Source organism: Fringilla coelebs, assembly GCF_963513975.1.
Source record: "Fringilla coelebs genome assembly, chromosome: 18".
In the NCBI taxonomy this organism is placed as follows: Eukaryota; Metazoa; Chordata; class Aves; order Passeriformes; family Fringillidae; genus Fringilla; species Fringilla coelebs.
The window spans coordinates 8,849,665-8,862,745 of record NC_140044.1 but is presented as its reverse complement, the minus strand read 5'-3'; the positions used below and the strand labels follow the sequence as shown (position 1 = coordinate 8,862,745).

At 55.8% G+C, this 13,081-nt stretch overlaps 1 protein-coding gene across 1 annotated transcript; it reads right to left on the bottom strand.

The window, feature by feature from the left end:
• Nucleotides 1–288: 288 nt before the first annotated feature.
• Nucleotides 289–4,767, bottom strand: CCN5 (cellular communication network factor 5). Its single transcript, XM_084217855.1, has 5 exons — nucleotides 4,653–4,767; nucleotides 2,132–2,348; nucleotides 1,280–1,531; nucleotides 899–1,083; nucleotides 289–398 (listed from the first exon to the last, which is right to left on the bottom strand). The coding sequence occupies exons 1-5, from the start codon at nucleotides 4,710–4,712 to the stop codon at nucleotides 375–377; spliced, it is 738 nt and encodes a 245-aa protein (XP_084073981.1). The 5' UTR covers nucleotides 4,713–4,767; the 3' UTR covers nucleotides 289–374.
• Between the last annotated feature and the right edge of the window lie 8,314 nt (nucleotides 4,768–13,081).

The window sequence follows — 13,081 nt, the reverse complement described above, 5'->3', positions numbered from 1 at the left end:
CAGAGCTGCATGATGTGGCAGACAAGCAGCATCATCTCTTCAGGAGCCCCACTGGTCCAGGAAAGGACCAATTCCTGGTTTTGTGAGTGGGTTTATGCTTGGAGCAGGATTTCCCCATTTCCCATTTCATTCAGCCTAAGGAACTCGGAATGCTGCCCAGTCACCCTGCCTGGGGCAGCGGGGCAGGTGATGGGTGACACAGGGATCTTGTTCTCTGTTTCCAGCCTCCTTTGCAGCCAAAGTCTATCATTTCTTCTCTGTTTTCCCAGTGGGAACACCCTCCATCTTCACATTAACCACAGTGCCATGGGTTTGTGCCAGACTCTTTGCCGGGATGAGGCGTTGGCTCCAGGGTGAATCTGGGGTGGGCACAGCTACAAACGACCTCCTCTTGCCCTCTGGAAAGGCAGAATGGAAATCAGTGGGGAGATGGGGAGGGCTGGTGGTGTGTCCCCCACAGCTGGGGAGCAGGGACACGTAGCGTGGCAGTGCAGGGGGAAAGAAGTGGGCAGAAAGAGCCACCTGCACACCAGAAAGGCAGATTAGCACCGTGTCCACACCGGGGATGTGCCAGGCTAATAACGGGGTGGCAGAAGCACCTCCCGGGTGTGCCCAGGGAGCCAGGCAGGAGCTGCAAATCCATCTCTGGCCATAGGGGCAGGCCGAGCTCACCTGCGTGGGATCCACAGTGCTCCTGGATTCAGACATCCAGAGACACGAAAATTCCGGTCTGCGCCTGCCAGCGGCTGTTTCAGGGGATGGTTCGTGTGTCCCTGGGACACGCTCAGCTCGTGGCTGAGGGGGGCGGATGGCGGCCCGCAGGGAAGTGTCGCTGGCCCTTCCCTTTGTCAGTCCCACGTGTGCCCGGAGGCAGCAGCTCCCCCCAGCCCTCACTCACCGCCGGCAGCGCTGCGGGCAGGGCCGGGCAGGGTCCGGCCGTGCAGAGCCGCCGCTGGGTCTCCAGCCGGCAGAAGCGGTTCTGGTTGGACACGCGGCTGGCAAAGCCCAGCCCGCAGGTGGCCGAGCAGGCGCTCCACTCCGTGCCCCACTGCGGGCAGGGGTACCGCGACACCGCCCCGGGGGCTGCAAGACAGGACATGGGGAAAGGGGGGTTGGAGGCAGGCACTGTGCGCCCTGCGGTGCTGCAGGCAAAGCCCCGCGTGGCAGAGAAACCTGCCAGGGAGGTGTCTCCTGCTGATGTTTCACAGCCTGGGGTGAAGGGGCCATCCCCAGAGATTTGCGTGGGCATCCCCTCCCTGGATGCTGCCCTGCATCTCACCTGCCCTGGCATCCCGGGGGAGGGGCTGGTCCTGGCCTTCGCAGATCCACTCCGGGCAGCACTTCCCTGGGATCTCCACGCGCCGGGGGAAGGGACAGTCCGGGCTGGGCAGCCGCACATCCTCCTGGCACAGCGGGACGCAGTTGAAGCCTCCGTCCAAGCAGTGGCACCGGATTTTGCAGCTGGGCTGGAAAACCTCCCCGTCTCGGTAGACCCGGCCGTTCACCTCGCAGCCCTCCTCATCGTCCTCAACTGCAAGAGACGGTCGGGGAGCCCGTTAGGGACAGAGGGACAGAGAGATGGGGATGGCAGGGGGCAGCGCTGGAGGTAACTGTGGGGCTGGACAAAGGGATTGAAGTGGGGGGACCACAGAATTGACTGAGTGGGGTAGACAGGGCAGATGTGGGTGTGCAGCAGCATGTTCATCACTCAGTCTCCTCCGCTTCCCTGCCTTTTCTCCTCAGCTCTCTGTTTTTTCAAAGCAACAGCTCACAAGCTGTAAGGACCCCCCTGCCCTTTGGCTCTGACCCTGCCTTCAGGATTTCCAGGCTAGGAAAAGTTTCCCTGAGATTTCTCTGCAGGACCCTCCAGCCTTGGCATCCCTGCGACCCCCAGTCTATTCTCACTGAAACCACCCTGAACTCTCGGTCAGAAAGCAGCACAAGAGCTGGGGCACAGCCCCACGGCTAAGCTGCGTGCACCATCCTCAGGAAAGCTGCTCCCTAGCCTCACCCACTGCCCTGGTGGTGCTGCGGGGTGCCTGTAGCCATGTGAGGCCGTGGCTGGAGCTGCGCTGTGTGCTGGGCTGGACTCTGGGGGTATCCCCGGGGAAAGCGGGCACCCTGTGCTCACAGTTGCAGGTGCCTCCTGTCCCCGCAGATGCTGAGCTGTAGTCACAGACGAGGCCCTGGCTCTGGTCACAGACGTGCAGGAAGTCGCAGGGCTCTCCCAGGCGCCGGGCACAGATCTTGCAGCAGCCACACCCATCCAGGACCAGGGGGGAGCCGCGGGGACAGCGCGGTGGCACCCAGGGGCAGTAGCATGGTCTCCGGCAGAGCTGGGCACAAACCTGTGGGGGCAAAGCTGAATCCATACAGGTGGTTTGGGCGAGCAGCTGCTTTGTCACTGCGACAGCCAGGTCTCAACCATGGGGGCAGATTTTTGGTGGAGGGAGGCTCCAAATCCATGGGAATATCTCAAAGCATCCTGGAAAGCTACTGTCCCCTTTGAAGGACACCCATGGAAAACCATGGAGAATCAAGGATGCTCAGAGGCTCAGCACTCTGAAAGATGGGGACTTAAATGTGCCACTGCTGTGAACACACAGGAGGATGGAGCTACAAGGTGAACATCCCAGGCAGTGGTGGTTATTAGTGAAGGCAGCAGCCCCAAACAGCCCAGTGTGAGAGAGGAAGGGAGAGGGGTAAAGCAGCCCACCCCCATGCCTGCCCCCAAGGCAGCAGGCCCAGCCCAGAAGAGGTGGCCCTGCAGGGACTGAATTCACGTGGTGAGTGCAGAGCACCTCGCTCCATACAGCCTTAAGAGCTCTCATTCATGCCAAGAAACAGGACATTGCATCAGCAGTGGGGATCTGAAGCCAGGCAGAGCTCACTGCATTCCTCACTGGTCCAGCTGCATCCTCTGCTTGTCCCTGGCTGCAGCCTCCTCACCTGGCCTGGCCCACTGGGCAAGGATCCCAGAGATAGGCACGTTTTCAAGGACTGGGAGCTGTTTTCCCTCGTGCCTAGACTGAGTAATCACTTTGGCAGGGCTGTGCACTGCAGTCCTTTGCCTGCTCAGCCAATTGTCTGCCAGGGAGGTGCCCACAGGAGTTCACCTGGACAGGTGGATGTTCATACCCTTGGCTCATCCTGCTTGCACAACCACCCTGGCACCAACAGCTCTTTTGGGCAGCCCTTGAGCTCCCATCCTGTCACACGTGACAGAGCTATTGCATCTAGAGCCTGCAGCCATGAGAGCTGGCTCTGCAGTTTGGAAGTGAATCCTTCACCAGTGCTGGCCTGACAGTGATGTGAGCCCCCTGGCAGCCCTGCTGCTCAGCACCATGCACGTGCTGCTGCATGCAGGGCAGCACAGCAAACCTGCAGCCAAAACATTCATCCCTGCCCTGGTCCAGGTACTGGTGTGACTGCTGAGCCTGCCAGGAGAGCGATGGGCTCAGCCAGACCATATAGGTTTAGGTACCATTTTTCTTTTTCTTTCAGTTTCTTCCAGTGGCATCAGGTCTGACATGATGAGTCAGACAGAGAGGGTGGCTCCTGGTGCTCTATCTGCTCCCCATTTGCAGCTGTTCAGATGCTTTTCATGGGGCTGTAGGAGTGTCAGTGCCAATAACTGGAGTTAAAATGTGGATTGGGATTGGTGATCTGGGTCTTGTCCTAGTTCTGCCAGTGAGCAGCATTATTAATGTGGCAGGGACCGAGGGGCTGGCTGTGGTGGCCAGGTTTGGGCTGGCTGCACGATGGTCCTTGGTGATTCTCCAGGCACTCTTGAGCACCTGGGGCAAGAATCATTGCTCTGTTACAGCTTACCTAGGCAGCCAAGGGCATTTTTCATCTTTCAGGAGATTGTTATTACTAATCAATGTTTTAGAAAGATTAGCCAAGCCATAAATCCATTTCTCCCTGCTCCTTGTAATTTACTTGTCTTCAGATGACAATGTGGCTTCTGTCAGAGATCTGAACTCTGGGAAAAGAGTCAAATAGGCACAACGTTGCCACGACATCCCTGCTTGGGGATTCAAGCAGCAATTAGAACTTGGAGCTGAGATGCCCCAAATTTTTCAACATTCCTGTTCTCTGCACAGGCAAATATTTTCATACAGAGCCCAAGAGAAAAAAAAAATAATAAAACCTCTACAACAACCCAAATCCCATTGGAGGCACTGGCTTGGCGCGAGCATTCCGAGAAGTGGGGAGAGCTGAGTAATGCCAGGGCTGGTGCTCGTGGCTTGGCCCCTGCCTCGGGAGCCTGGGCGGGGATGGAGGAGCCCGGAGGAGCCTGGAGGAGCTGGAGGAGCCGCTACCGCCCAGCTGCTGCTCGCTGGCTGGCGGGGACCGAGCGCAGCCCAGCCCGGAGAGCGGCAGGGACGGCGGGCGAGCGGCGCATTGCCGGCATTCCTGTGCGCTCCAGGGACTCGCAGAGCGAGCCTCGGGCCCAGGAACGCTCGGACCCTGCTGCTCCATCCCAAACACCTCTCCGAGCACAGCTCTGCCCCTGCATCAGCACAGCCCGGCTGTCGGCCGGCGACAGCCGCCGGGCTCGTGGTGGCACCCCAGTGCCTCCTGCAGCCCACCCTGCCGGAGCCGGGCGCTCCCCGGGTAAAGCTGCCCCGCGGCCCCGTCTGCCTTACCTTGGAGAGAACGCAGAGCAGGGAGAGGAAGAGGAGCTGCTTCTCCAGCTGGAGGCTCATGCTGCTCTCCCCTGTGCCACTTCAGCACATCACCCCCCAGGCAGTTTGGAGGCAGTGTTCGCAGGTTTTAAAGCCCAGAGTAGGTCCTGCTGGTGTTTATACTCTCCCTGCTCTGATGTCACTCACAGGCTCCAATATAAACATGAGTAGGTTTGGACAAGCCTCAAGATTTTCTTTTTTTTCCTTTCATTTTTTTTTTCCAGCCCACATTCCAGCTGCCATTTCCACTCTTCTCAAGGTGAGAATATGCTGTCCACTGGGACAAGGAGTGAAGGGAGGGATGCTGTGCTGTCCCTGGGGAGCAGGCTGGGGAACCAGGCTGCTGGGGTGATCCAGCTCCCTTCCCCTAGCCTGGGAGGAAAGCTTCATGCCCTGTCCTACTGATCAAAGTCTGCCCAGGCAGAGCTGGTATCTTCCTCCTGGGATTTGAAGGGGTTGGCAGGGCTGTCCCTGCTGCTGTGGGACAATGCTGTGACCAGGCAGCAGCAGGGCATCCACCCCTGTATTTAATGCATGGCAGGCTGTGGAAGAGGGGTCACCCAAAGGAGCTGGAAATGGATTTGCTGTGGTGGTGCTGCCACATTATCCCCACCCTGAGAGGGACTGTGGCCACCTGGGGAGGCTGCTGGGGTGGTTGGATGCACATTGTGTTGCATTGTCTTGGGTACCTGATGCAGAGAAGGCTGCAGTCTGACCCTGCTGATTTCAAGCCCTGTAAATGCAAATTTAGCCCCTGAAGTATTATGATAATCTTAATCAATTGTGAGAATTAGAAATCCAAGTTTGGGGATGAAAAGCAGGTGCTCAGCCATCACCTCCCAATGCTTTCTCAGTCTGTGCAAGCTTTTCTCTTGTCCCCTGTGACTGAGGATCTGAGGCTGGCTCTTAGGAAAGACAAACCTAAGCACCTCAGGACCTACCCTAGACAGAGCCACTTCCCCATATTCCTGCTCCCCAGATCTTATCACAAGATCTGAGAGGACAATTTGTGTGCCCAGAGCTCCAAGGATGCAGGATGTCCTGCAGCTCTCCCTGCTCCTGCAGGATGTGTTCTGGGGCCAGGAGAGCTGCTCCTGTGCTGGCCCAGGGATGATCCTGGTGGCTGTGCACAGAGTGCCTGTTTCATTCAGGCATGGTGAGACCTGCTGCCAGGTGTTAGGTGTGTGATGGCCAACACACAGGAGCTGCTGGCTGCTACAAGCAGAGCACCAAAACCACACAGCTAAGGGTGATGCCCCATCTCTCCCTCTGGCCTTTTTTTCCCTCTGTTTTGTTTTTGTGAAACAGGTTCTCAGTCAGCTGAGCAGCAGCCCTGAGCTCAGCTCTAGACTTTCCAGAGCCTGGCAGCCAGGGCATGGAGCAGGGTGGGCACAGCCCAGCAGGGAGGGCAGGCTGAACTCTCACACTGCCACCCCAAATTTCTGCTGTGGCTGTGCTTCATTAGCTGCTGTCAGGCTGTTAACAAGGTCACAGCAGCTTGAGGGAGCACCAGGGCACTTTGCAAAGGCTGCTGTCACTTATGCAAGTGCCAGAGCCTCTGCTCTGCATGGTGAGCCCCAGCCCTGTGCATCACCCAGACCATGCCTGGAGGTCAGGGATCTGCTCTGGCAGCCCTGCCTGCGGCAGGGGAGGTGTGAGGAGGGCACAGTGCTCTGAACTCACTGGGGTGGGTCAGGACCCACTGACAGGGGCTCACAAGCCCGAGGGTTTGGTACCTAAGGCTGCAGACACCTCTCATGTTCTACTTTCTGCCCCACAGCCAGTGCCCTCCCCTGGCTACAGCTCAGCCAAACACCCTGGGAGTGCCTTGGGAGAGCCAGAGTACTGACCCAGCCTTGCCACCTGGGGACAGTCCAATTAATTATTCCAGCCTTGTGTTTATTGGGGATGCCTGATCAATGGCCATGAGCTCATTTCCCTGGTAGAAATCTGGTGACAGTGCTGGTAACAGAAATAAAACCCTCTCATTTCCCACAGTGAGGCACCCTTGGAGCAGCTGACAGACCCATGTGTGAGCTCTCAGGGGGCAGCAGGGCACCCCTGGGGCAGACTGAGGCTCAGGGGTGCCCAGGGGAGCCATCTGGACATGAAACCCCTGCCACCTGGTGTGTCCTGGCCACAGGGTCAGCTCCTCTCTCTACTCTTTCCTCAGCTCTGAACAAGAGGGGACCTTGCTTCCCCCACACCTGATGTCACTGAGATTTAGATGCAGTGAGGTGACATCACTGTGATGGTTTGACATCACCAGGAAGCTGTCAGAGCTCAGGCAGTGAGAGAGAGCCCCAGTCAAGCCTGAGTCAAGTCAACACCCCCAAGTCAAGCAGTCAGATGGGGCCAAACCCAGCATCCCATGCCTGGCAAGCTGCCCACACTTCTGATGGCATGGGCAATCCTTGCTGGGACCTGGCTGGGTTTTGGAGGTGCCAAGTGGAGCTGGCTGCAGGGGTACCCACAAAGTTTCCCATGATCTTCCCAGAGAGGATTCTCCATGGGTGACTTGGGCTTTAGCTTCCCTTCTCCCAGCTCTGGGTCCCACGTCCCCACCCAGGCCACTGTGCTGGCACTGCAGGGGCTGCAGGCAGAGCCTGGCACAGGAATTCAGCCTCTGCAGCTGTTTTGATGTGCAAAGCTGCAGCAGAACAGCACATTAGCAGTTCATTTCATAAATACTGCTATAGCCCTTCCCCTCTGGAGCACACAACCTGTGAGTGTTCTGTACCATACGTGTGATTGCAGAGCTAGTAATTAATTCCATATGTCTCACTCCACAGTTTCCATGGTATTATTGTCAGGTTTTTTGGGGGGTTATAATTTTTTTCTTTTTTTTTTTTGTGGTCAGTTGTGCAAGAAAATAGTTGATACAGGGATCTGAATACATCTCCTTTGAGTTAGGCACTGGCAAGCTTTGCTGTTTCTACAGAAATCAAGGAACTGCCCCAGTGAATTTACATTTTAGAGAGCTGAGTTTTTCATGTGTTTGCTCTTCAAATGTGCCATCGTGAATAACACAGAAAAGCTCTCATTGCACACCCTGCTCAGCTGAAATTGCATCCATCTGGGATGGATATTGAGCATATTCTGCTTTCATGCCTTTCCTTTGCTGGAGACTCCATTTCTTCACTCTACATCACGTGTTAAGCAGCCTCCCTAGAGCTGGGGAAGTCAGAGCAGGGTCTGGGTGTCCACCTCTGGCAGGCTGTCCTGTCTGTCCAGCTCTGGGAGGCTCTCATGGGTCCTGGCTGTGAAAAAGTGGGTGATCCCAGCTCCATGGCTAAGTGGGGAGAACATTCCCTTTGCTCCTGGGCACTCCTGGCCCAAATCCCCTCTGCAGAGGAGCAGGGCTGCCCACGGAGGGTGGACAGCACTGACAGACATCCAGCTTGGAAAAACCAAGAGCCCTGAGCTGAAATGGGGATGCCTCAGGTCTCCTTCAGCTGTTGGACACTTTGGGGTGGCTGCTGGATGTTTTTCATGAGACTTCTGGAAAACACCATGGCTTTGGGAAATTTTGAAATATCTCTGCTTTTGGCCAGATGGGAGAATTGTTTCCTACCCAGAATGAATCTGGCTCCAGTTTCAAACAGCAAGAGCAGAGAGAGGTGGTGATGGCTATTTGCACCCCTGTCTGGGCATTTTTATTCCCTCTGGTTCTCACACCTGAACTGGCCAGCAGAGCCAGGCTGAGAGGACTGGCCACCCCAAGGGACCAGGGATGGGCCAGGCAGTCTTTTACCTTGAGGTCACTGCTCCCACCCTGGGCCTGGGATGCAGGGACTGAAAGTATTTACCAGCTGGGGCCTGGCCAAGTGACTTGTGAGAAAAGAATTCGGGGCTGCTGTCCAGGTTCTGATGGTCAGGCAACTGCACCAGGAACCTTGGCTCCATCTGGGACCAGCTGAGCCCTCCAAGCTCCCAGCCACGGTGGCAAGGCCAGCAGGGCATGGCCCCTGCCAAAGGAGACACAGGAACCACGCCTGGTGGTGGGAGCACTGCATCCTTCTCCATTTCCCAGATGTTTCTAGGCAGGTTTCACTGAAAAGAAGCACTGATAAATGGGGCTCGGGGCTGGTTCTGCTCTCAAAGTCTGACAGTGCCAAGAGGAAGAGCTGAGTGATTACATGAGGAGCAAATGGACTGTCACAACCAAGAAAAGGCCTGGCTTAGCCAAAACTATAGTGAGAGCTCATCCTTCAGACTGAGGGGCTTCTCATGAGCACAGCACAGCCTTGCACCAGCTGCTGTGAAGGGACAACAGAGAAAGATCAAACCCTGGGCAGTACTTCTGTGAGATTTTTTTTTCCCCTGCAGTCCAGACAAGAGCAATTCATAATTGTCCCACTAAGTTAAACATTCAGATAACTCAAAGAATAAGACTTTTGTAAAACAAAGCTTGGAAACTTCAGCCAGATGAGGTTTTCCATTGTTATCTGGAAAACAGTGTCAGAAATCATCACATATTCAATGCTGTGATCCTCTGGGAGTTAATTTTTTTTATTGAGTATCAAACATCATCAAACATAAACTTCTCTTAAAAAATATCATTCTAAGTTTTATCTTTCAGACAAGACATAATCCCCAGATCCTGACCTTGTGTGGTTACTGACAGACCCTTTGTATTTTCCATGGAGCTGGATGGTTCACTCATGTTTCCTGATCAAATTGCTCATTCTTTTTGGCTATCTCTATTTTTCTCGTGGTTTCAGGCTAAAATAGACATTGTTTTTCCTTCAGTTCTTGTCTTGCTCGAGGGTGCTGCTTGTTCTCACACAGCTGCCATGTCCCCTGCAGCACCAAAGGGGCTGCAAGTAGAGGCACCCACTGATGTGCAGGCAGTGATGCTTGTAGGGTCTCCAAAATCACCTTGTAATTGTGCCACCTCTGCTTCAGGATGGTTTGGGGTGGCTGTGCTCCCTCCCAGCCCTGCTTCAGGAGGGTTTGGGGTGGCTGTGCTCCCTCCCAGCCCTGCTCCAGGAGGGTTTGGGATGGCTGTGCTCCCTCCCAGCCCTGCTTCAGGAGGGTTTGGGGTGGCTGTGCTCCCTCCCAGCCCTGCTCCAGGAGGGTTTGGGGTGGCTGGGCTCCCTCCCAGCCCTGCTCCAGGAGGGTTTGGGGTGGCTGTGCTCCCTCCCAGCCCTGCTTTCTGTGCCTCTGGGAAGGCTTTGAGGAGGCAAGCGCTGCACATGAGGCAGCAGGTGTTGTGCCTGAGGTGTGTGGTGCTGGAGGAGCTTTGGGTGACACAGGCTGTGTCTGTTCCCAAATATCACAGTTCTTCACACCCCAGGGCTGCTCTTGGCTGGCCAGCAGCAGGAGCAGCTCAGGGTGCTGGTGAATCCAGGCTGCAGGGCCAGGGGACAGAGAGCTGGGGCAAAGACAGCCCTCTCCAGCTGGCACATCTCCAGGGATGCTCTGCAAACCCCTGGTTGTGGCTGGGACCTTCCCAAAGGCAGTGAAGAGGGCATTCCTCAGTGTCCCTGATGGCTGGAGGAGCCTGGCACACACCTTGGGCACATGGGGAAGCTGGGCTGGGGGGGAATGATGAGCTGCCAGTTCACCATCACACCCAGCACCTGAAAACCCCAAATGACTGGTCACCAGGCAAGCCAAGCCAGCTGGCAGGGGGACCTGCTGCTTCTCCCCAGGACTCATGCCAGAGGGTTTGCAGGTGAGTCCCACTTCCAAATTCCAGCCCAGGGAACAAAGCTGGGCTTGCTCTCCATCTTCTGAGCAAGACTGGAAAAGCTGAAGCAAGTGATGCCTCCATGTGCCAAAGAATCCCAGGCCCCCAGCCTTTCCCTATGCCCCTCCTGATGCCAGAGACATCTGGAGAGATTTCCCAAGCATGAACTTCACATAAACCACCTCCTCCTGTCCCCTTCCCCAGCCAAACCAACAAAGACACGACTGAAAACCTTTAGGGCGTGTGTGGGATCCGGCTGAGACAAACAAACCCCTGGGTCTCACCCTGGTTATGGAAGCAGCGATGTCGCCTGGAAAGTATGTACCAGGGAGCAGGGAGCAGAGGGGAGAGCAGAGCAGCTGGGCACCAGCTCAAATATGACTCAAAATCATGGGAAATGATTTCTGATTAATGTAATTACTTCGGCTCCAGCCCTGATCAATATGAGGAGCTAAAATGCTCATAAACCGGCCGAGAATGTGAGCTATGCAGAGTGATTTGTAAAAGGTGTTTGGCTGGGTGTTCTCTCTCTGCCTGCTGGGCTGCCCAGGGCAGGGTGACCTGCTGCTGTGGGAGGTGGGAGAGCAGTGATCTGCTAATGAGAATCCCCCCAAATGAGAATCCCCCCAAAGGAACAGGGAGGGGACTGCCCCATCCAGGCCCTGAGCCCAAATAAAAGCAGCCAGCCTGCTTGGCTGGCCTTCTTCTGTGCTCTGACCACAGAGCAACAGCCAAGATTGTCCTTTTAGAGGCTCGTGGTGCCCCCAGAGTGGGGGGAGGTTCTGGTGGGCTGGCACCCAGCGCTGCCCAGGCAGGGGCTCGGTGTGGGCACTGAGGAGCACTGCAGGACCCTGGGGACACAGCTGGAGAGGACAGTGTCCTCCTGCTGCCTGAGCCGTGCCAGGTGCGCAGTCAACCTGCACTGGAGAGGGGCTGAGGGAGCTGCACCCACAGGAGCAGATCAGGAGGAGCAGCCTGGGACAGCCCTGGAGATCAAGGCCAGGCTAGGTGGGGCTCTGAGAAACTCTGCCTGGTGAAAGATGTCGCTGGCATGGCAGGAGATTGGGAGCCAGATTGTCTTTAGGATCCCTTTCATCTGAAGCCATCCTGGGACTCAAAGATGCCCTGCAGCAGGTGTCCATGAAGGCTGCCTGTGGCCATATGAAGGTGGGAGGAATATCCCCTGTGAAAGCAAGCTGAGGCTGGGGAAAAGGTGCCCTGGGGCAAGGGGGTCTCCCATGACCTGGTGGTTTCTCTGACATGGGGGGGGAAGGAAGAATGGCTGTTACAATCTCATTTTTGTCCTGCTGTGCCCCAGGAAGATGGGCTGGGCTGGACTGGGAATTGCAAGGCATTCCTCCTGTACTTTCAAATCAAGAGCCTCTAGGGTGGGTTTCCACCTGCTGCAGGGTTTTGGGGAGAGAATTAGAGAAAGGCAGTGTTTGACTTTGTGGCTGTCTGCACCTGGTCATGCAAGGCTGGTGAAGGCAGCCTGGCTATGGCTGGGCTTGTCTCAGGAGCTGCTCCCAGCCAGTCTGGAGTCAGCCAGAGCCCCAGAGGAGCATCTTACAAGGCAGCTCCTCTCATGAACCAAGCTCCAGGAAGGAAAATGTAGCCTGGAACCGCTGTCACCAGGCAGCAATTGGAGTGTGGAGAGCAGTGTGTGGGGGGCAGCCAGCTGCTCCTCTGCCCTCCCTACTGGCCCATACTGCAGAGAATGTTCTGAGGTGATTTTGCTGCTGTGTGTGCTCTCCATGATACTTTTCCAACATTATCTCCATGTTCTTCCTGGAGCAGAGAGCTCCCTAGGCCACATGGAGAAGTGCTGCTCTGTGATTTTGCTGCAAACCACATGCAGCACAGCGTGGCTGGGGTTAGGAGAGCCCTTTCCCCAGCACTTGGCTGCCCTCTCTCTCCCCTGCCAGAAGCTGACCACATTCAAATCCTGGTTTTCCTCACATTCCGTGGTCCTGCTGAGCTGTGGTCTGCCACCCCTGCATCCTGCTGGCCTGCCACCCAGAAATCCTGCTCTGGAGCATCCCTGGGAGGATCAAACACAAACACTTGGCAAGCTGCAGCCCTCGAGGGGGAGGCACTGGGCCCAGGGCTGTGGGAGCAAGGGAAGATCCTCCCAGCTGTGCAGGAGAGGCCAAGCCAGCCTGGACAAGTGGACAAGGGGCAAGTGCAGGGGCTTTTATTGTAAAAGCAAAGTGACCCCAAATCTGGGAGAAATGATGCAACTGACTCCATTGATATCAGAGGGCTAATTAATTAATTTATTATACTACATTATTCTATACTGTATTACACTACATCTAAACTGAAACTGCACAAGCACTCAACCAAATCTCGTGACTGTCTCCTGACTGACAGGACACAGCTTGCAGAGATTGGTCAAGTAAACAAAACACTCACACTAGAATCCAATTACCAATTCCCTTCAGGTAAACAATCTTCCACAATGCATTCCACTTGTGCACAACAAGAGGAGCAGCAATTGAGATAAGAATTGGTTTTGTGATTCCCAGAGAACATCCTTGGGAAGTTGTGCCTTGCTTTTCTCTGTGAAGAGAAATGCAGCCACAGGCTCTGGGTCCAGGGGACACCAGCCACTCTCTGAGCAGCCCCAGTTTGAGATCTCACTTTGCTGCTGCCACAGTTCACCATAGACTCGTGGTGCAGCTTCTCCTGCAGA